Source organism: Haliotis rubra, unplaced genomic scaffold (assembly GCF_003918875.1).
Source record: "Haliotis rubra isolate DU_JTF1 unplaced genomic scaffold, ASM391887v1 Scf292, whole genome shotgun sequence".
Classification (NCBI taxonomy): Eukaryota; Metazoa; Mollusca; class Gastropoda; order Lepetellida; family Haliotidae; genus Haliotis; species Haliotis rubra.
Window position 1 is genome coordinate 983401 of NW_025766960.1, and position 23985 is coordinate 1007385.

Sequence of the window (23985 nt, forward strand, 5' to 3'; positions counted from 1 at the left end):
CGAATAATGTAGATTCACTGACAAGTAATTTACGTCACAATTCTTGTAAGTTACGTTACAGGGCAATGCATGGACGGCAGAGGATGGTTTTCATGAAATATGTCTGAATTATGAAAGTATTTAACTTGAATAATCAATACATTATCATAATGTTACAAAAACGTAACTCAGAAACATTATACATCATGTGGCAAAACAGTACAGCCATCCTTACCATTGAAAAACACTTATTCCACACATTTTCACTTACACGGAATTTCTGAACATGTACTAAACGCAAATTACTAAACGTAAATTACATCCTTATATTACATGTCCAGGATGAGGGCTACATTGCTCCGTTTTGGTGATTTAATGTTTGGAAACATACACGGTTATGCTATCCATTTAAATGGATTAGGGCCAACATCAACTCGTATGAGACTTATTTTATTGTAGCCGCCACGTATGATTACATCCTTAAATCGTTCTAATAACTAAAGATAAAATAGGTTAGTTCGTTCTGTCGATTCTCCTTGTTGATCAGTTGAAACTTCTATGAAAACAATGTTGTTATCTGCATAGAATACAACTCATTTCACTTGTTTAACTTGTTTATATGTAGTAAATGTTCTGCACATCAGTTACCATAACGTAAATTACGTTACTTCTACCGACAAAATTGAAACAAATTGTCTTTCTGTTTCTTTCTCATCCATGGATTTTATTATCTTAAATATAAAAACTCACTTTGAAATTTTATTATGCTGGTTTACAAGGTTGACTCGTCTTTGGAATATTATCTAGAAGAGAATCATTGACGGCAATATCTATCACCGACAGCACAAAAAGCATAACCAACAGTAAAGGAACAGTCAGTTTCAAATATTTTCTCAAATGTTTGTGACTATTGGAGTTTACCATAAACTTCTATGACATTTCACTATTGAAAACTGTCAATTTCACATGAAAATCAGTTTCACTTTATGGATAGCAGGGACTGTAACCACTCCGACAGCATTTGTACAACTTAACTGAGAATGGCTGTTTAACCTGGGCTAGGGTAAAATAACCAGACAACCATGGTGGTGTTGATGTAATGGTTTGACGTCATCAACATCCTCTGGTATCCTCTACCACGATGTTCAGACCAATGTTGAAAAAGTCCACCTTTAACGAGTTTTAGAAATGAGTGAGTGAGTTTGTGAGTGTTGATAACACATATTCCAGATCGTTAATAAATGTAATTTAAATATGCATCTAATATTGCACCATAGTACCTATCATCACGTTATTAAGTCAGCAACGTTAATTTAACAAATATGCAAGTAAATAGGTCAATATAATCGATAAGCCAGATTACCGAGCTTCTACAAAACATTATTTAATGCCATTATAAGGGATTGTTAGTGTTCCCAAATAATACGATATCTCTTTTCTTAAAGCTAAAATCTCTTTTTATGATTCCGACTATATCATAAGCATGTGAAGTGAGTGGGTTTAGTTTTTCGCCGCTTTTAGCAATATTCCAGCAATAACACGGCGGGGTACACCAGAAATGGGCCTCACACATTGTACCCATGTTGAAATGATCGTATGGATAAATTAAATACATAAAATTGATGGAGGAGGCACAGAAAACATTTGTCGGAAACATTTACTATCCAGGGTTTCAATGATGTGCAGATTGTTGTCAAGTCATGTATTGCCATGACAATAAAATATCATCACTTATCTCTCTCTCTCTCTCTCTCTCTCTCTCTCTCTCTCTCTCTCTCTCTCTCTCTCTCTCTCTCTCTCATATATATGTACATGCCCACATGTCTACATGTCTCTCTTTACAATGTTTACTGTGTCCTAAAAGTGTTAAGACGATTTATTGCTGCGTAAATATTGACCTGCTTGTTGTAGGTCTTTGATTGTGTTGAAACATTCTTATGGAAATGTAGACACTTTATTGCCCCCAAGGGGAGTATGAAGCAGATAGGCCCGAGTGTATTGTAATACGCGACGTCTGTGGAATACAGGAATTAAACTGTTTCCAGTGTATCCATGCAAGTCGTTCGTAGCGACGTGGGTATTCTAAGTTAGAATAGAGGTAACCTGTGCTTGCACAGCTTCTAACCCCAAGGGAGAATAAAGCTTGAGTGTCCAAGGACCGGAAGCCCCCCCAAAGCCAACACATATTTGCAAATTCCCTTCTCAGAAAAGTCACTGAAAAGGATGTATTCAGACCTATTTGTGTGCTTTTTTACTTACTTTTATTTCTAATTTTCATTTGAATCATGTTTGGTGTTTCCGAGATGTTTCCGTTTTGTTGTGAGAGCGTGACATGAATGAGAAAAGCCAAACGCGTGAGCGTGGGCAGGTATGATACGTGTCAGAGGCATATACAGTACTACGTTTTAGACCTGTGAAGATCCGGGGTAGAATAGATCTTCAGCAACCCATGCTTGCCACACAAGGCGACTATGCTTGTCGTAAGAGGCGACTAACGGGATCGGGTGGTCAGGCTCGTTGACTTGGTTGGCACATATCATCGGTTCCCAATTGCGCAGATCGATGCTCATGCTGTTAATCACTGGATTGTCTGGTCCAGACTCGATTATTTACAGACCGCGCGGAATCAATTTCATCGTCATGTAATGCACGTGCACTGGCCCACATCTACTCTACCTTTCACAAACCAAATGGGTTTGCTCATTGCCGTGCACCGCCTCCTTCTCGTAAACGCGTTCTCTGCACCGGTCAAATTTGTCCTTGTTTGCCAGTAGTGGTCCTTATGAGTTTGATATGACAGTAGCATGAATCGAGTGGTGAATCGGATTGTTTGTGCTATATTTGCATGTCATCGTATCCCCCAGTTCGTAGATCGATGCTCATGATGTCAGTCACAAGATTGTTTGGTCTTGATTAGATTCGTTACACGCTGAGGGCTCATACTATTTGATCTTTACACCCAGTAGAATCTGTTTGGTCGGATAACTGACGTACGTGGACGTTTCAAACAAACTAGGGACGGTAGGGTAGCTTAGTGGTTACAGCGTTTGCTCGTCTCGCCGAAGACCCGGGTTTGATTCCCAACATGGGTACAATGTGTGAAACCCATTTCTGGTGTCCCCTGTCGTGATATTGCTATAATATTGCTAGAAGAGGCGTTAAACTAAACTCACCCACCATTTAAGCAAACAAAACAACCCCTGACGAACAAAGCGAAAAATTGTGATCTGACTTGCTCTGAGCTCTTAAAATGTACACTACGATAGGGAGTAATATTAAATTCTGCCCAACCCTTCAAGGCTCACTGCTTTTTACTGCATTTATCTGCGTCCTTTTGAAAACCATATTTTATAGATATGTACATATCGTGCATGAACATGACAGAGGGAAGCCTGTGTACATACTTCATATACCCATATACCGCTTGTACCGTTGTAAGTGGAGTTTAATACTGTTCTGTCCGAGACTGTGTAGGACGTTAAAAAGCTGTAAACCTGCTGTGTTGCTATGGCATATAACACTCACTCACTCACTTACTCACTCACTCACTCACTGAACTTGATATCGACCACCAGTGTCGACACTCTATTTTACCCTAACATCGGCCTTAACAACCCGAAAAGCTTTATGTGGAACATTCATACTTCGTAAAGATTTGATCTTTCAATATGTTATTATTATGCTAATATTTGTATAGCGCCAATAACCAGCTCAGCTTCTCAAAGGCGCTTTGTTTTCCCCCTCAGTCTCAAACGTATCGTATTATCAATCTCAACTCCCTGCGGATCATACAACTCTTGCAGCCACTAGGCGAACCGAGGTAATGTGGCTTTCTCACCCTTACCAGGTACCTATTCACAGCTGGGTGGACTGGAACACATAGTCACTGTGCTTTGTCCAAGTTTACTGCACTTTGCTGTACCCGCAACTAGGTGTTTGCACGTATTCATATTGCCACCATCTGTTCATTTACCAACGGATTCCTTGGTTCTCTTAAGTGCACAGGGTTGGGTACTGTACACTACACTGACAACACTGAAAGAGTCTGCGCACAAAGTTGACTCCAAGGTTTTTTACACCCGGTCACAGGTGAGCTCGCTGGATCACTAGCCTGGCGCCTTAGACAGCTCGCCCACCGCGCCCCACAATATATTATGTCAAAGTGATGTTTAAGTATATTTAGGGTGTGTAATATTTTGACTGTTCAGGTTTGACAGGTTCTACAGGCGTAAGATAAATACTACGACTGAGTGTGTGTTTCGAATTCGTTGTGTTGTATAAAGTGACTGGGTTACATTGAATGCGATGATCCATTGAATGAATGAATGAATGAATGAATGAATGATCTCTACTTTGCATTGTTTGAACACAATACACAGTATGGTTTGTTAGTAGTCTGTCGTACAGACCCTGAAGCAAATATATCCAAGAAAGGCCACGCAAGTCTAGAAAATATGGCAAGTCTAGATTTACTCAGCTTCAGGAAATGAAGAAAGTGTCAGATCTCCTTTTCATTATATATATTTGTTTTTTACTATGAACTTTTTTTAGTAAAATATGCTCATTTCAGAGACTAGTTGTTAGTCTAGGTTTGTTAGTTAAATGCCCTCAAACCAGACCAACAAAAGTAACATCGAAAACAATTATTGGAATTGTACATGGCAACAACTAATTCATCATAACATTTCGGTTGCGAAATACCTACCAATCTGAACATCTCGCCTATCTAAACACTGCTTTGAAGTCCATTTACATGTATGATAAAAATCTTACTTAAAGTTGGTTCTGTAATCTGTATATTTTATCCAGACAATTGCATTCTGTGGAGCATTGGGACATATCTACACGACCTCAGCTACTTACCACTGTATGCATGCATTTAGTTGTACATGTATAATTAGACCGCCTCCGTGGTGTAGTGGTTAGAGCGTCCGCCCGGAGAGGGGAAGGTCGCGGGTTCGATCCCCGACCGCGTCATACCAAAAGACGTTAAAATATGGTACTTGGTGGTCCCTGTCTGGCGCTCGGCATTAATGGGTACAACAAGGACTGGTCGGCTCGGAGTCAGTATAATGTGTCTGAGTGGGGTCTTCATGCTTCACTGCGGCGTGGTATCTCAGTGGACTAGCACTATAAAAACAGCTTCAGTCTGGGCTAGTAAAAGCAGCCGCACATACACATACACACGAATGCACGTCGTCATATGAGCGAAATATTCTCAAGCACGACGTTAAACCCAATTTCACCTCACCTCACCACCTCACATGCATAATTTCGTCAACAGTGGATTGAAAACGATAGCATTAAAAGATAACGAAAGTCAAAAGTATGGTTTCTAAATTTCTATGTTTTCTAAATTCTAATCACAGCTTTGATAGTGTGTTGTGATGTGTAAAGTTTCTTAAGAAAATTCAATCTGTTATTTGCAAAATGGTTGAAATATTTCGGGATCTGACCAATTGCCTAGTCAATAACAGTTCACATATTGCCTGTCAGAGACTGGGAACTTTAAAACTCTTAAGTTTATTTTATATCATTCAAAGCCACTTAGTCAATGTCCCATATATCTATTAAAAAAGCAGTAGACATTATAGTGTATAACAAAATGAAAAAAACATAAAATCAAGAATTAGACAGATGCACACCATTAAGATGGCTGCAAATACACTTTTTCATAATGAATGTTAAATCATTGTGATTCCATGGATCCCAGAACCTTCTCTTCTGGCACAAATCCAAAGACGCGTTGAATCTATCATCTCTTATAAAGGGGTTTAATATAGTACATGTATATACCTAAGCATAAAGTGCGTCCTTGAATTCTCTTTTACTTTTTGATGACGTATGGACGCAGAGTAATATATAATCGCCTAGTGATGTGTTGATATGTTTACATTTGTTGCCTACTTTAGCGACAGTCTATAGAAAACTTACGTTGATACATAGCTATCAACAGTGAAGGCAAACGCCGTATCCAATAGCGAAAGCATTGAGGTAGATAATAAGGTTTTGAAGAAACACGTTAATGATATACGGCCCTAAGAAGACACCCTTTCGGCGGGGTTATGACTAGTGGTAAATATTTCTATATGCCATTCAATTCCTGTTAGATGTATCATGGAATAAGCAAACGAAGAATGATTATCGTTTTGCCCAAACTAAGCGAAGTACTGTGTATAAGAGGGTACCCATACGCTGTTGTTGTGAAGGCAGAAATTACATTGCATCTATATTAAACCTGAATAAAATACGTGAATGTAACTTCCAACAATGTTTGAATGTTACATCTTTATATTGATGATATATAGTTGCCAACGGTATTTTGTTTCGTTCAAATAGACTAATTTCAAAGAATGTTGAATTGAGACAGGAGTCAATTAGGTTTTACCGCATATTTTCCCAAAGTAATTATCGGCGAATCAGGTCCAAGAAATGGCATTATGACCGACACAGATTTACATGATAATGCCTGTGTGCAATTTATTATGTCAAGGGGTTTAATCCCCCCCCCCCCCCGTGCCTTGCCTGACATGCACACGCACACGCACACGCGCACACGCTGGTCGCTTTATACATATTACAATCTTGAATACGGCCCTGTTCCTTGTACCATTACTGATTTCAACTCAGGTGAAGGAGTCTAATTTTCAGCCTATTGTTTACGCCTCCTACTCCGTTTTTCTGTGGATGATGGGATGGCCCTACTGATAATACTTTATTCAATGCCTCGTGTCCCCAAGGGCTTGACATCTTTGATGTTCTTTAGGATAAAGAAGTAAAATCTATGGAAACAAACTAGGTAACATTAGTAACATCTCCATGCGCTAAAGTAACCGGGATGCGGAAACTTAAACCAATAATCATTGATAAAATCATACCCTATAAAAATTCAATAAACTCAAGGTGGCAAATAAGTTATGCTACATACCATGTTATCATTCATTAAAGAGGACACTTATCATGTTTTCATTCATTAAAGAGGACACTTATCATGTTATCATTCATTAAAGAGGACACTTATCATGTTATCATTCATTAAAGAGGACACTTATCATGTTATCATTCATTAAAGAGGACACTTATCATGTTATCATTCATTAAAGAGGACACTTATCATGTTATCATCCATTAAAGAGTACACTTATCATGTTATCATTCATTAAAGAGGACACTTATCATGCTGTCATCCATTAAGGAGGAAACGTTAAACGTTATCATTCATTAAAGGGGCGGTGGGGTAGCGAAGTGGTTAAAGCGTTCGCTCGTCAAGTTCCGGGTTCGATTCCCCACACGGGTACAATGTGTGAAGCTCATTTCTGGTGTCCCCCTGCCGTGATGTTGTCGGAATATTGCTACAAGCGGCGTAAAACCGTAGTCACTCACTCATTCATTAAGGAGGGAACTGACAATTTTTCCTCATAAACTAAATGAACAGTGAATGGTAGCCATACAAGCTATACAAAGCATCTGGGTAACACAAATACCGGGACCCAGAAACTCATAGGAAAGTGATGATTTCAAAGTTCCTTAAACCTTCAGTGAACGAATTCTCAGTGATTGATGTCCACCTAAAATTTACTTGTGGGGTGGTGGATAGCCTAATGGTTAAAGCGTGCCCTCGTAACACCGAAGACCCGGGTTCGATTCCCCCATGGTTACAACTTGTGAAGCCCATTTCTGGTGTCCCCCGCCGTGATGTTGCTGGAATATTGCTAAAAACGGCGTAAAACCATACTCAGCGAGTCAGCTAAAGCGACGTAAAACCATACTCACTCACTCCAAATTATTCTATCGTGTGTCTAATTTACAGGAAGTCAAGGCCTCGGGGAAGTTGGACTTGAAGTTTCACAGTTTCTTCTCCAGTGGGAAAGGGTCCAATGGAAACTGCTGCGAGTCCGTTTTTTCTTGGATTGGTTGTGGCAACCAGTGCGATCCGAAGTTTACTCTTTGTGTAGACGAATCGGAGTGAGTATATCAACCTTCTTGAATAGTTTGTTGAAATGATCGTATGGATAAATTAAAATAAACAAATGAGTCTCAGCTTATACAAACCAAAACGCATCATAGAAAGTTGCTTTTGTTTCATTCCAAAAACATTCAATACAAAAGCAATATTTTCGTTGAATGCTGTAGGAGTGAACAAACGCCGACAGTTTATGTTATATCCAGACTGCAATAATTTGGAAAACATTCTTCCTTTTTTAGAACTAATTTCACTCATGGAAGACAGTTGTATGGATGTCAACATCTTTGTTATGAGGAACACAATCGCGCTAATTAACTGTTACGAGTTGGCTTCCATTTGTTCTTGCCAATCACTCATCAATGCCAGGTAACTGTTGGTTCCATCTTTGTTGTCTTATAAGTTGTCCTTACATGTACAGATGTATGCTCTCTGGCAGTCTCTGCCTTATGCCATTCATTCGCCTGATGAAGGAGTAAGGTTACACCCCGAAACGTTGTGTTCGTCATAATAAAGTAGCTGACATCCATAAAACTTTCTTCCTCATGCCTATCACTTCTAAATGCCATTCAAAGACCTAATTTCATCAGAAATTGAAGTGGTGTTTTTGCACCCTTGGGATAAAGCTAGCCCATGATCTTTATATGATGAATACAATGCTACAAGATTATTAATATCGCCATGTTTTTTTTAATTTTCACTCCTGTAAAGGAAAAGAACCAAAAGGTATGCTCTATATATAATATGCATGCATATCCTGTGTAGAGAATGGCGCATGATCTGTGAAGATATTTTCAGCCTTTGTTTTGAATGCCAGTTCCCTGTAATTTGTGTTTTATCACCCAAAGTCTTAGAAATAGAGAATCTCACCCGAGTGTCTTTTGTTATCAAATATATCACCACGAGTTGATAAAGTAACAAATATCCGGGGCTTGTCGAGGACATTTTTACTTTTATCAACGAGTGTTGATATATTTGATATCAGAAGACACAAGGGTGAGATTCTATTTATCATCAAAAGTCACTCTTCATTAGTTTTCAATGAAAAATGTACATCTCTGAACACAGTGTAGCGATGTCATAGCAGTGTGACGTCATCAAGTTCATTGCGTCATAGCATTGTTAGGGCATTGTGCAAAATCTACTGTCAAAATGATATCTCCTTGGAGATATCGTCTGATCTCACACAAGCAATATCTCCTGTGGAACACTGTTTTGGATGATAAACATTGATTGGTGACGTCATACTCAATTTAACTTAATGTTACACGGTCGATGTTACATACAGTACGTGTGTCACAAACGCGTGAATACACTTCGGTTACACACATTGAGTGCATATTGGAATGCACAATCCCTCTTAGAAAGTAGACAAATGTAGCAAAGGTTAAATCTGGGATTACAAGACCCCCATGACTGAGTCTGTGAGGCACATTACGTAGAAGGAGTGAGTGAATATGGTTTTACGCGGCTGTTAGCAATATTCCAGCAATATCACGGCGGGGTCACCAGAAATGGTGACACAATGTAACCATGTGGGTAATCGAACCCGGGTCTTCAGCGTGACAAGCGGACACTTTAGCCACCCACCGCCCCTACGTATATAGAAGGAAGTATTATCCCAAATATAACATTTGTTACATGCATGCTTGTTGCCGGCATGTTTCGGTATGCTTCACACGATTCTATACCGCCAGATTCCGTTCCTTGATCTGCTTCTCAGGATATTCAATACCACCAGATTCCGTTCCTAGATCAGCTTCAGGCAATGTCCAATACCGCCAGATTCCATTCCTTGATCAGCTTCAGGCAATGTCCAATACCGCCAGATTCCATTCCTTGATCAGCTTCTCAGGATGTTCAATACCGCCAGATTCCATTCCTTGATCAGCTTCACACGATGTTCAATACTGCCAGATTCCATTCCTTGATCTCCTTCTCAGGATGTTCAATATCGCCAGAGATTCTATTCCTTGATCAGCTTCACACGACGTTCAATACCACTAGATTCCATTCCTTGATCAGTTCCACACGATGTTCAATACTGCCAGATTCCATTCCTTGATCTCCTTCTCAGGATGTTCAATATCGCCAGAGATTCCATTCCTTGATCAGCTTCACACGATGTTCAATACAAGTAGATTCCATTCCTTGATCAGCTTCACACAATGTTCAATACCGCCATATTCCATTCCTTGATCAGCTTCACACGATGTTCAATACTGCAAGATTCGATTCTTTGATCAGCTTCACACGATGTTCAATACGGCCAGATTCGATTCTTTGATTAGCTTCACACGATGTTCAATACCGCCAGATTCCATTCCTTGATCAGCTTCACACGAAGTTCAATACCGCCAGATTCCATTCCTCGATCAGCTTCACATGATGTTCAATACCGCTAGATTCCATTCCTTGATCCGCTTCACATGATGTTCAATACCGCCAGATTCCATTCCTTGATCAGCTTCACACGAAGTTCAATACCGCCAGATTCCATTCCTCGATCAGCTTCACATGATGTTCAATACCGCCAGATTCCATTCCTCGATCAGCTTCACACGATGTTCAATACCGCCAGATTCCATTCCTTGATCAGCTTCACACGAAGTTCAATACCGCCAGATTCCATTCCTCGATCAGCTTCACATGATGTTCAATACCGCTAGATTCCATTCCTTAATCAGCTTCATAAGGTGTTCAATATCGCTAGATACCATTCCTTGATCAGCTTATATAGTGAATGTGTGAGTGAGCTCGAGTTTACGCCTGTTTTGGCAATATGCCAGCAATATCATGGCAGGTAACATTGGCTTCACTCATTGTACTCATGTAGGGTATTGAACCCAGGTCTTTGGCGTGAAGAGCGAACACTTTAATCACTGGGCTACCCTGCCTTTCCTCAGCTTGTATATGCAATGCAGACAGAGCATCAATTTGTAATGTGCATCGACCTAGCTTTAATATATGTTTATTTCGTAGGTCTGGCTTGTGTATTAAATATATCATTCACAATGGCCACGTATTACAATGTTCTTTTAAACACGTTAATACAAATAATATTAACTATCGGAAGATCATTGTCAGCACTGGGCATTTAGCCCTAACTGTGTTTAAATGTAGTCCTACCTCTTTTGATGTTGTTCCAGTGTTCGCTGGTCTGACATATGGATGGTGTATTGAAAGCTTAAGTGTTGTTTCTTGGTCAAGCTCGTATTTAAACTGATGTCATGATCATTCAATATTTCAGCTCCCACAGTATCCATGATTGTTCCTTGCTTAAAAAGGAAACAGGCGTAATGCATGAACAGAACAACATAGTATTTGGTACTAACATCGGAGGGACGTCTAATCGGTTTGTCATACCCGTGGTCTCAATTCCTGTAAGTTCTAATTGTTTTGTCATACCCGTGGCCTCAATTCCTGTAGGTTGTAATCGTTTTGTCATACCCGTGGCCTCAATTCCTGTAAGTTCTAATCGTTTTGTCATACCCGTGGCCTCAATTCCTGTAGGTTCTTATCGTTTTGTCATACCCGTGGCCTCAATTCCTGTAAGTTTCATAATTTTAGTGTTCCACTTGTCGAAGGTTTCAGTCACAGCTGTTATCATATCCATATCAGTAACTACAGGTTTTACCATACAATATGAGAAACAGTCACAGGTTTTATCATATCAATATCAGCAACAACCGTAGGTTTTTATCATATCATATCAGTACCAGCAAGTCATAGGTTTTGGTATGTTAATATCAGTAACATCCGTTGGTTTTATCATATCAATATCAACAACAGTCATATGTTTTATCATATCAATATCAGCAACAACTACAGGTTTTATCATATCAATATCAACAACAACCGTAACCTTTAGCATATCAAACTGATATTTTAACATGCAAAAAACATCGTTGTTTGTTCTCAGTCCAAGGTAAAAGTGAAGGTCGACGTCTACGATGATGACCCAGGTACCGGTCACGATCATATGGACAACTTGGCAAAGGTGTTGGAAAACTTCTTTGTCAGCCCCAAAGCCGAGGGGAGCCTGTACGAGACGTACACCTTGTCCCACAGAACAACGTGAGTGATAGGAAATAATTCTTATGTGGAAAACGTTAGCTCGGTGGACAAGGTTTTGAAAGGCGCTGCAAGAGTGCCAGAAGCCTTTGACCGTGGGTTCGAATCCCGGATTCGGACTGTGTGTCTTGGTTTGTCAAACAATATCCGTGCTTCGTAAAGGAATCAGTGGGTCTTTCCTCCCGCTTGAAGATCAAAGGGGCACAATTTAGAAAATATCCATCAGGCTACTTTCGCATGTTGAATTAACATAATTATAGCACCACCAGCCATCAGTGAGTGAGTATAGTTTTACGCCGTTTTAACAATATTCCAGCAATATCACGGCAGTCCACCAGTACGCCTACTGTCCCTACTGCTATCATATGAATAGCCTGTCTTGATCTAGGGTTTAACTATGTGACTAAGAAAGTGATTCAGTGGCAAATTCGTTGCTGTAAAACGGTGTTCATGATATCCACCTCCGATTTGTTAGACTTGATTATTCGCGTTTTACTTTATTATTTGTATGCTTTTAATCAATATTTCTAACTTAAGAAGCTGGATACAGGAGAGATGTTTCGATGTCAGGTTGGTTTTCGACAATGAATTTTTATTTTATTTATCTATTTCATCACTGTTTCTATGCTTCTTCAGGCTGAAAATACAGTTTCGTGCCTACTGTGACCCAGACTGGTACGGTTCTGTGTGTGAGATTTACTGCAAGGCACAGAACGATGAATCGGGCCATTATACATGCCATGAACACACGGGAGAGAAGATATGCAATATGGGTAAGCATTGATTTCTCAAAGTCTTGACGTGGTCTGATCTGGGGTTCCAATCTCCAACCCCAACAATTATAGGTAAATGAATAAGGAAATAAAAACAAATGGTCAACAGAAAGGAAATTAATATATTATGTTGTGAGAGAAAGGAAAATATACTTCGACACTTCTTTTAATTTTTTGTTGTTTTGTTTAATTTCATATAGGCTGGAGAAATATACCTTCCCCAAAAAGAAACGCATATAGGAATTTCAACTGTATTTTTATGTTTATTTTGAAACATCTTGTAGGCTTTATGAGTCAATGAAATATAGCTAACTTGCACACTGGGAATGCAGACTTATCCGTCTTTGGCACCAACTCGAGGAAAGTCAGTTTGAGTGTCACATGGAGACGTGTGGTGCCGCTGAAGTCAATACCTCGTGTGACCACCGTGGGCATCCAGAACTGCACGGCATCGCCTCGGCATCGAACGAATAAGTCTCAGAATCTCGTGTTGCCCAATCGCAGTCCACCTGTAGTGCCTGTGCGGGTTGCTGAAGTGTCTGGGGCTGAGGGTTACGGCGTCGCACCCGTCTGTCCAGGGCATCCCACAGATGTTCGATCGGGTTTAAGTCCGGTGATCTTGAGGGCCAGGGGAGCACATTGATGTTGTGGTTCTGGAGGAAGTCTCTAGTGTGACGTGCTGTGTGGGGCCTGGCATTGTCCTGTTGAAACAACTCCCTCTGGCGATCAATGATTGGAATGAATGAGTTTAGTTTTACGCCGCTTTTAGCAATATTCCAGCAACATCACGGCGGGGGACACCAGAAATGGGCATCACACATTGTACCCATGTGGGGATTTGAACCCAGGTCTTCGGCGTGCCGAGCCAACGCTTTAACCACTAGGCTACCCCACCGCCCATCAATGATTGGAAGGAGGTGTGGGCGTATGGTTTCGTCACAGTACCGTTGAGCTGTCAGGTTGCCTTGGATCATCACCAAATAACTTCTCCTACGGCAGGTGATCTCTCCCCACATCATAACACCGCCCCGGCCGAATCTGTCCACCTGGGGAACGCAAGCGTCGGCGAAACGTTCACGTCGACGTCTGTACACCCGCATTCTTCCATCGCGTCGTTCCAATAGAAATCGTGATTCATCACTGAACCAGATTCTACGCCAATCCGGTAGGTTCCAGGCCTGAACGTTGATTAAAATCGATGTCGACGATGTTGTTGTCGAAGCACAGGGCCAAAATAAGGTGTTCTGGCACGTAAACCAGCCTCTCTCAACCTGTTCCTGACGGTCTGTGCAGAAAGCCTCCTAAATCCGGGTATTTGTCGAGCGGTACTGGTCGCCGTAGCTGTTCGATGACGCAGGTGCTGTACCCGGATGTAGCGATCCTGCGCCGCAGTGCTCGCTCGAGATCGCCCACTACGAGGGGCATCTGCTACCACATTCTGCCGGCGATATATCTCCCAGAGCCGTGAAATGGTGCTTTGGTGAACATTAATGCGTCGGGCAACTGCACGTTGAGACTGGCCAGCTTCAAGCTAACCAATGACGATATGACGATTGGCTTCACTTGCGTTCACGAGGAATTTTGCGTTCGTCAACAATATTCCAAATACAGTGAATGATCGACAGACAGCGATCAACCTCTATACCCATCATTGAGACTATCTGATCCCCAACTTTCACGTGCATTGCATGTGAATTGTGTATTCTGTGACACTACACGCCGAAATTGAAAATCATGCTGTTAAATACGGGTATTTTACGGATGGTGCGTTTTGTTGTGATGTTTCAAAACATAAACACCATATGACTCATAAACAGAGCAAAACCTTTTGTAAATGAATCACGTTTTAATTCATTGCTACATGAAATTGCTTTTTTCATGATGCGTTTCTTTTTTGGGAGAGTATATATTGTGTTGTAAGACAAATGAAAAATATATTTCAACACTGTCTTCTTTTTTGAATTTTCATTTGTTGTTGTTTGTGTTTATATTCATATAGGCTGGAGAAATATATAATTTTATTGTTGTGAGAAAAAATATGTTTCGACACTTCATTTCGCATTTTGTTTAAATTCAATTTTTATTGTTTATGTTTAATTTCCATACAGGCTGGAAGGGCGACAACTGCGAACAGAATATCGATGAATGCCAAGCTGGTGGTTACTGTCAGAATAATGCAGATTGTGAAGATTTGCCGGGGAGCTTCAAGTGCAAATGTCGAGATGGATTCGGAGGTAACATTTGCATTTTTGTGCATTTTTTGTGCATTTCATGCAAAAACAAAGGATTACAATTTATCTCTAAAAGTCAGTTAGTGCATATATTTATTTAAGAAAATACTTTAAACAAACGTTCCAAAATTGTCATCATAGATAGGGCTAGAGCTGGCTATCGATGTACATCATAGGGATCGATAACTAAATATACATCGATTATCGATGAATATCGAACACGTGGCTTTGAGCCAGAATGCCAAAATGTCAGAACGAAAGGAATATATTTCACATCATTTGTGAGTTGTGTCATGTTTTTGCATGGATTATTAACAAAACAGCGTCCTGAACACAATTTTGAAGCAGACCATGAATAAAGTACTAACTTTGTATGTTGTATTGAAAAATTATAATCTTTTTCATATCGATAATCATTGATACTTTTCCTATCGACGATATTTCCGATTATCGATTATTTTAGCCAGCCCTAGTCAGGGCGGTGGGGCAGAAAGTGGTTGAAACGTTCGCTCGTTCAGCAGAAAGGGTTAGATTCCGCATGAAGACAATATTTGAAGCCAAACTCTTATGACCTCTGTTTCTTTCATTTATTATCATTATTATGGCACTAATTATACTATTCCAAAATAGAAACGCATAACCCAGAAATATGTTGCGAAAACGATGTATGTTCAAACATGTATAACTCGTCCACAAATTGAGTTTAGTACATGAATTTTTACATCAGTTTAGAAGAATGTAATGTCTATACAACCACAAGTGGATAATTTTAGATAACGAATTCGTTGATGGTGACCATGTAGCATGGTCCCGACGTCGGGTCTCCTGGCTCTCAGTCCAATCCTCAACCCGTTCCGTCCAGTTTGACCGGATATCCGCCGAAGTCCAGGCACCCTGGCTGCTGTGCTCTCACCAGCGGCAGTACGATCACGCAAATGTAGTACCCGGATGTACCAATCTTGGGCTGTAGTGGTAACTCGAGGTCTGCCTGTACGGGGACGGTCATTTGTTATACCTGTTTGTATGGAACGTTTTGCAAGCCGTGATATCTTGCTCAGACATGCAGACGCCTGGCAACAGCAGATTGGTAATCTCCAGCGTGCATTCTTTCAATGGCGATGTTCCCTGTCGCAGAGTCAAGACGTGGCGTAGTGATTTGACCTTGAAACTCCTTCAAAACAAATGCCAATTTCCGAAAGTAATCTGGATTTTTATTGCCAGACAGTGCATGCTCTTTGCTGCACAATTTCAACTGGAAGGTGATTTCTGTTGCATTGTGGCGATGCCTTTTTAATCCTTGTAAGAAATTTCATCAAAATCAACATTTTCAGGTAAAGTCGATTTTTCACTTGCGCAATAGTGCAAAATCATGTTATCAACACTTTTGTTACATATTTTGACGATTGTTTGAACACAATTGGTAATTAATAGATTTAAAAAAATACAAAACACCTATGCGTTTGTTGTTTGGGAGAGTATATTGAGTTGGCCTTTTGGACAAACCTATGGTGATTCTGGACAAAAGTGTAACTCTCCAGCAGCTCATGTCGTAATACCCGTGTATCGGGATCGGGTGGTCAGACTCAGTGACTTGGTTGATAACATGTGAGTGAGTTTAGCTTTACGCCGCACTCAGCAATATTCCAGCTATATGGCGGCGGTCTGTAAATAATCGAGTCTGGACCAGACAATCCAGTGATAAACAGCATGAACATCGATCTACGAAATTGGGAAACGATAACGTGTGTCAACTAAGTCAGTGAGCCTGACCACCCGATCCTGCTAGTCGCCTCTGATGACAAGCATTGGTTACTGAAGATCAATTGTAACCTGGATCTTCACGGGTCGGTTGATAACATGTCGTTAAAGAACCCTGAAGATCCGGGTTAGAATTGATTTTCAGCAACCCATGCTTGTCATAAGAGGCGACTAACGGGTTCGGGTGGTCAAGACCTCTGACTTGGTTGACACATGTCATCGTATCGCGAATGAGTTGATCGATGCTCATGATGTCAATCACGGGATTGTCTGGTCCAGACTCTGATATTTACAGAACGCCGCCATATAGGTGTAATATTGCCGAGTGCGCCATAAAATAACAATGATATATATAAACATGTAGTTATATCCCAGTGGCAATCACTGGATTGTCTGAACCAAGTTGACCCAGTTACAGACCGCTTCCATGCAAATGGAGTATTGCTGAACGGTTTATCTAACAAAACATTTATCACACCCAGTGGTTCCCTAAGACCAGAGTCGATGGGGTAGCCTAGTGGTTAAGGCGTTTGCTTGTCACGCCAAAGAGCCAGGTTCGATTTCCCAGAAGAGTACAATGTGTGAAGCCCATTTCTGATGTCCAAAGCCGTATTATTGCTGGAATATTGCTAAAAGCGGCATAAAACTAAACTCACTCACTCCTCAGCACTACATCCTTCACTTATTTTCAGGAATGTTTTGTGAAGACATTACTCACCAATGCGCCACGGATCCGTGTGTAAATGGAGGCATCTGTTCCGGAAACGAGACAAGCTTCAACTGCACATGCCCAATCGGCTGGTCGGGAGATACATGCGCAGAGGAGGTTGACCCCTGTGAGAGTACTCCCTGTACAAGAGGGACATGCTTGTCGAACAACGTCACAGCAACTCGCTTCTCGTGCGCCTGTGAGTCTGGATGGACGGGAGCCACGTGTGAAGTGGACATAGTAGACGCGATACCAACTGATGGTGGTGGGTGGAGGTTTGGTCAATCTAGCTGTGACAGTCATAGTATCATCCTCGGCACATAAGGGCTTTTTTACACTTTACGAACCAAAGCTGTTTGTCAACTCTTCCTCAACTGAGCGGAGTTCTAGGTTGCTCTTGCTCACGTTCGGGATCGGTACAATGTGTAGCCAGTTTCTTAATGCTAAAAGAGAATAAAAAACCCAAAACGCCCTACATTGTGTGTGCAACTAAGCGAAAATGCAAACCTTCTTCGCCCCCTTTTAGCATTTATAATAGATTGAGGTAGTTAATGTAGCATAACTATGTCTTATATATATTAACAGATGAGATCACACGTAAAAGGTTGGTAAGTCCGTTTGGCTCAAAAGCGGACCGATGAATTGCAATCTAACTCGAAAACTAATAAACATAACATACTCAATGAAACGCTGATCATAATCAAAACATCATACCCACTCTGTGAGGTTTTTGCTGAATTTTTGTCCTAAAAATAATAGAGTTGTTTAACAAACTATCATTAAAATATTGACACAGTTCACTATTTGTTACGAGGGAGGAGTGCAGAGAAAGGGACAGCCAGGTGTTCGAGAAGCACGTTGACAGACAAAGTTATTTATTCATTAACCTGTGCTGTGCCGTCTCCATCCGTTCTCGAACACCTGGCTGTCCCTTTCTCTGCACTCCTCCCTCGTAACAAATAGTGAACTGTGTCAATATTTTCATGATAGATTGTTAAACAACTTTTTTATTTTTAGGACAAAAATTCTGCAAAAACCTCACAGAGTTGGTATGATGTTTTGATTATGAACAGCGTTTCATTGAGTATTTTATGTTTATTAGTTTTTGAGTTAGATTGCAATTCATCGGTCCGCTTTTGAGCCAAACGCACTATAGTTTCAAACTCAAAGTCACATTAGGTATTCAATGCCGTATTTTCAGTGTAAACTATGACTGTGGCAGCGGATGTTTTTGTGTGTTGTACTGTAGTTACTAATATTTAAAACGACTATACGGGTTTCTTTTCTTGCAGCATAAAAATGTCTTTTTCGTATACAAAAGGTAATTACCATATCGTGTCACTGTATGACCGTTCAGTCGATCACTTGATTGTCTGGTTTGTTTATCGGCTGAAGTACCATGTCAAGGGGACTGCAGTCCTACTGAAGGCAACGAACGTTTAGTTTTTATACAAATTGTGTGTGTGGTAATATAATTTATGTTTACCTTTTCTCGCGGACGCCTTGGTCATCGCTGATTTTCAGTGACCGTTATACCATTTCATCGCTATTTGATGTCTACGCACAATGCGTTCGGGATCCGCGATACTAGTAGGATTGGTCTTCAGTAACCCATGCTTGTCGTAAAAGGCGACTAACAGGATCGGGTGGTCAGGTAGTCAGGCTCGCTGACTTGGTTGTCAAAATGATAAATAATAATAGTAAATCATGACACCAGCAATATTTGATGCCATATACAACACAGTCTGTTCTACCCGTGAAGATCCGGGTTAGAATTGGTCTTCAGCAACCCATGCATTTCGTAATAGGCGACTAACGGGATCGGGTGGTCAGGCTCGCTGACTTGGTTGATGCATATCATTGTATCGCAAATGTGTTGATCGATGCTCATGCTGTCAATCACTTGATTGTCTGATCGACTCGATTATTTACAGACATCAATCATTAAGCCGAAAGACTGGCGAGGCGGCGTTAAACAACAGAAAAGTCTGTTCTTCCAAACACAAACGTAAATGTCAGGCAGTTCATCTGTCCAATCTAGGTTGTGAATCGCCCCGAATGTAGAATAATTGAGCCTTGTCTGCTTTGGATTTGATTGTGCCAAGGTTTCCTGGAAACGGGACATAGGTAAAGAAAGCAATGTATTTATATAATTTTTTTTATCTAACCCCATCTAACCTAAGATATATTCATACTTTCTCTTAAACTGAAACTACATGGGTACCCATTTAATTTCAATATTACTACATGGTTTCAAGGTCATATTTAGTTAACTAATACCGTAATCAAAATTACAGGGAAACTATTTTTGTTTGGATGATGTCTGGGCATTAACATGTTAACTTCAGTGAGGGTAGGCGTTTTGGTGATGGAAATATCCTCAGACTAAAAACGAACTATGTCTTGTGACCACTTGGGTCACGTTTGTAATTTGTTTCTAATACAAAACTCATGTGGTTGTAGCGCATGTGAGGTGTTTGACTTTCACATTCCTACTTTTGGATGTGTTTGACTTTCACATTCCTACTTTTGGATGTGTTTGACTTTCACATTCCTACTTTTGGATGTGTTTGACTTTCACATTCCTCCTTTTGGATGTGTTTGACTTTCACATTCCTACTTTTGGATGTGTTTGACTTTCACATTCCTCCTTTTGGATGTGTTTGACTTTCACATTCCTACTTTTGGATGTGTTTGACTTTCACATTCCTACTTTTGGATGTGTTTGACTTTCACATTCCTACTTTTGGGTAGTTTTACTACTTTTTCAACTTATGAATTTCTGGGTTTATAATAGTAACGATTTATGAATTTGATACTAGCAGAGGTGTCTGTATACATCATGGCAGCCATATTGAAAATGCTATTACTGCTATTTACCCTTGGCTTGTTATAGCCATCATTTATTTATGAATCTGAGATGAGAGTTTATTATCTGCATTAACTACTTTTATTACTTATAACACAAGATGTGTTCATTACATACAGAGAGTTCATTTCGTATATTCAGCAAAGCTTCGAATTTGGCATCACATTAGACCTCTATCTATCCATCTATTCATATGTCAATAGGATGATATTCGTAGAATCTTCTTTCATGCTTGTACGACCTTCCAGAGTTTAAGTAATTGTCCTTAAGGAAAGGTGAGCTACAGAGAGTTGTTCCTCTATCACGTTTCTGTTGCAAGTAATTGATTCTGTTTTGTTTGCCCTGCACAGATCCCTCCGCCATTACGCTCCTGGGTGTAATTGACAACAGCAATAGAGACAATCTGACCAATGGCTTGATCAAGCTGATACAAAACCTGGGAGGTGTTCCGGAAACGGTCTATGTCAAGGTGATCACAAGAACAATACCCATCAACAGCGAGTGAGTGATTCATCCATACTCTTTTAATTTGTTTTGATGATCAATTTCCTTGACACCATGTTACAGTCTCATGGTAATATTTTATTCACCATCTGTCGTATCCAAGTTCCAAGTAACGTCAGGACAAAGAGAGGCCAATGAAAACCTATAAAATGAAATACTGATGTTCTTTTCCATTCGTCACCACTCGCCCCTTTCCGTAATCTCCAAGAAGACTCGTCCCCAACTCGATACTTGTTATGTGCGAAAATACGACAAACCAATCAGAACGAGCGTAAATGAGCGCGGTGCTTTGATAAAAATAATCCCGAGTACTTAAATCGTTTATGGCGTTATGTCATTGTTTAAAAAATCATGAAAAATATATATCGTCATATTGAAAGTACAAAGAACGTAGCTAAAAGAATTTTGCTGCCTATTATGAAGTTTTTAATAAGAATCATGCGATTGACGGTGAGAGATTCAAATACACGCACGTGCGTTTGTTGACATAACTGCTCTCATGTTTCCAACTGAGTGTATTTCTGACGATCTTGCGGGCTTGTTATGCAGATTGTACGTGCGCTTCGACCAATTTTAGGAAATGTAATTATAATCGCTGCCAGTTTCAAAACAATAATATCGTATTTGTATGTAACTAATCAACCTTAATCTTTAACATTGGGCTTATATTTCATATCTCTGGGGATATTTTAGTCAGCGAATTCATTTAAAATTCCACCAGGGGTGTGACAGCAAGGTTACACGAATGTTCAGTTTGAGAAATATTTGAGTATCTGCTTTGGGATTTAATGTAGCTGAATTTTGTTTATTTTATTTGTATATTCAATAAAACAAATTCCATTTGTGATGATTAAACCCTATTAAGAACCCTATTAATTAACATAATTGGAAATATAAGGTGAACATCTGGTAATAATTACATTAGAATATGTCTTTAACAAATATGTTTTTCTTCTTCTTTTAGTTGTATCAAAGAGGTTTAATTCTTTAAAATAAATAAGTGAAAAAACCCCAAAAAAAACACCAAAAACATTGGAATCAAACAGGGATAGAGTTATCGTTCTAGTTTAAAGTAGTTCTGATGCTCATGCGCCAATATGAAATGCTTCCAGAGGCACGAGTCGCTATTCGGCTTGTCCCGGAATAACACGAGTTGCAATTGGTCACGAATGGTTCTTTTCAGAACAACGGACCCGTGAAGATCCGAAGTAGAATTGATCTTCAGTAACCCAAGCTTGTCGTAAGATGCGACTAACGGGATCGGGTGGTGGTCAGGCTCACTGACTTAGTTGACACATGAAATCAAATTTCGAATTGTGCAGATCGATGCTGATGATGTCTGGTCTACAAGACCGACGCCATATATCTGGAATATTGTTGAGTACGGCTTTAAACAAAAAACAAACAAACAAACTGCAAAAACCAACAAATATCTTTTCAGAACAACGACAACCCGGGTGGAGTTTTACTCGTCGCTTGAAGATGGGACCGTTCTGGACAATGAAGCTGTCAACCGCATATTCAGCACCAACGACGATGACGACATCAACCCCTATCTGCCACTTCCGCTCTACCCGCCAAGACCCAAGTCCGGACCACTGGGGCTAACAGAAGTTGAGGTTGCCACGTGTTCTAAATATTTTTCACAACTGTGTGTGTGTAAACGTCTAGCACATGCATCACTTTGGGCTTTCCTCCCTCAGTCAGTTGACACGCTGTTATCTAACTAGAATACTGTTCAAGGCGGCATTAAACCCTTCTTCCCATGTGACCTGTGAAGATCCGGGTTAGAATTGATCTTCAGTAACCCATGCTTGTCGTAACCCATGACCGTGGTCAGGCTCGCTGACATGGTTGGCACATGTCATCGTATCCCAATTGCGAAGATCGGTGCTCTTGCCGCTGAGTACTGGATTGGCTGGTCAAGACTCGATTATTTACAGACATATAGCTGGAATATTGCTGAAAACTAAACTCACTCTCTTCTTCCCAAGTAAAGGGAGTTAACAGACTGTATAGGACCAATTTCCATTCTTGCCGAACTAGCTTAGAATTCCGTGACTTGATCGGAGTAACGTCCCATCTATATCCTTGCCTAGGATAAAATGGCGGCGCACAGCCAATACGATCTGATCAATAAACAAGATCTTCATCGTAGAAGTGCTCATATCGTTTAAAGGGGGCGGGTGGACAGTCAAGTGGTTAAGCGTTCGCTCGTCACGCCGAAGACCCGGGTTCGATTCCCCACGTGGAGACAATGTGTGAAGCCCATTTCTGGTGTCCCCTAGCTGCCGTGATATTGCTGGAATGTTGCTAAAAGCAGCGTAAAACTAAACTCACTCAATGGAATTACTGTCAGGTCATGCCTAGTGGCCTTTGCTCGACGCGCCGAAGACCCGGGTTCGATCCCCCACATGGGTACAATGTGTGAAGCCCATTTCTGGTGTCCCCCACTGTGATAGTGCTGGAATATTGCTTAACGCGGAGTTAAACTAAACTCACTCACTCACTTTTTCAGGTGCGGAAGGAAAGTTGGCTGACCAACAACTGGTATGCGATCGTTCTCCCTCTCCTCATAGCGTTAATCCTGGTGATCCTCTTAGCGATAATCCTCATCCGTCGAAGACGATCGTAAGTATCCATTTGATCACCGAATTGAACAGTGGGTAATCGGCTCAGGTTAGATAATAGGATTATCGATCCAGTGACAGAATCATGGAATGAAAGATATTTTCAGATAAGAAAAGACACACGATGCATATAATTTGTAGTTCGTTATTGATATATCTATATATTATGCGTCACTGAAAAAAAGAAGTTTACAGCTAACTGAAAAATGACGACATTCATTTATATTTCACTCATCGACTACGCGAATCACTATTGACAATATCGAATGTTGTGATTTTTAACGATGACTATCGAAGAGCGTTCGCTTGTCACGCCGAAGACATGGCTTCCATTCACCACATGGGTACAATCTGTGAAGCCCATTTCTGGTGTCCTCTGCCGTGATATTGCTGGAATATGGCTAAAAGCGGCGTGAAATATACTCACTCACTAATAAAGGCGATCAGTTTTGCACCAATCTCTCAACATATATTTACCGTTTGAAGAGTTAGTGC

At 40.4% G+C, this 23985-nt stretch overlaps 1 protein-coding gene across 1 annotated transcript in view; it reads left to right on the forward strand.

Annotated features, from left to right (window-relative positions):
* The window catches only part of LOC124282107 (neurogenic locus protein delta-like), a 42409-nt gene that overhangs the window by 13301 nt on the left and 5123 nt on the right, over nucleotides 1-23985 (forward strand). The window contains exons 2-10 of the mRNA XM_046718077.1: nucleotides 7790-7944; nucleotides 11193-11325; nucleotides 11865-12019; nucleotides 12653-12789; nucleotides 14898-15023; nucleotides 17471-17752; nucleotides 20707-20857; nucleotides 22302-22479; nucleotides 23379-23491. Of these exons, the coding sequence (XP_046574033.1) occupies nucleotides 7790-7944; nucleotides 11193-11325; nucleotides 11865-12019; nucleotides 12653-12789; nucleotides 14898-15023; nucleotides 17471-17752; nucleotides 20707-20857; nucleotides 22302-22479; nucleotides 23379-23491 (1430 nt within the window). The remainder of the gene's footprint in view (nucleotides 1-7789; nucleotides 7945-11192; nucleotides 11326-11864; nucleotides 12020-12652; nucleotides 12790-14897; nucleotides 15024-17470; nucleotides 17753-20706; nucleotides 20858-22301; nucleotides 22480-23378; nucleotides 23492-23985) is intronic.